The sequence below is a fragment of the Priapulus caudatus genome, unplaced genomic scaffold (assembly GCF_000485595.1).
Source record: "Priapulus caudatus unplaced genomic scaffold, Priapulus_caudatus-5.0.1 Scaffold35275, whole genome shotgun sequence".
Lineage (NCBI taxonomy): Eukaryota > Metazoa > Priapulida > Priapulimorpha > Priapulimorphida > Priapulidae > Priapulus > Priapulus caudatus.
Genome location: NW_014612335.1, coordinates 1 through 335, shown reverse-complemented (window position 1 = coordinate 335; position 335 = coordinate 1). Strand labels below are relative to the sequence as shown.

General features: G+C 51.9%; 1 protein-coding gene across 1 annotated transcript; it reads right to left on the bottom strand.

Moving 5' to 3' along the window:
* Positions 1-8: 8 nt before the first annotated feature.
* Positions 9-328, bottom strand: LOC106820617 (probable glycosidase CRH1; the record flags this gene model as incomplete). Its single annotated transcript, XM_014825123.1, is given in 2 exon segments — positions 9-228; positions 230-328. Coding segments are annotated over 2 exon segments (319 nt in total), but the record flags the coding sequence as incomplete, so codon positions are not given.
* Positions 329-335: the final 7 nt, after the last annotated feature.

Below are 335 nucleotides of genomic sequence, written 5' to 3'. Positions count from 1 at the left end.
GTTACTGCTGATGTTACTGCTGACGTTACTGCTGACGTTACTGCTGACGCTACTGCTGATGTTACTGCTGACGCTACTGCTGACGCTACTGCTGATGCTACTGCTGACGTTACTGCTGACGTTACTGCTGACGCTACTGCTGATGTTACTGCTGACGCTACTGCTGACGTTACTGCTGACGCTACTGCTGACGCTACTGCTGACGCTACTGCTGACGCTACTGCTGATCGCTACTGCTGATGTTACTGCTGACGTTACTGCTGACGTTACTGCTGACGTTACTGCTGATGCTACTGCTGACGTTACTGCTGACGCTACTGCTGATGCTACTGCTG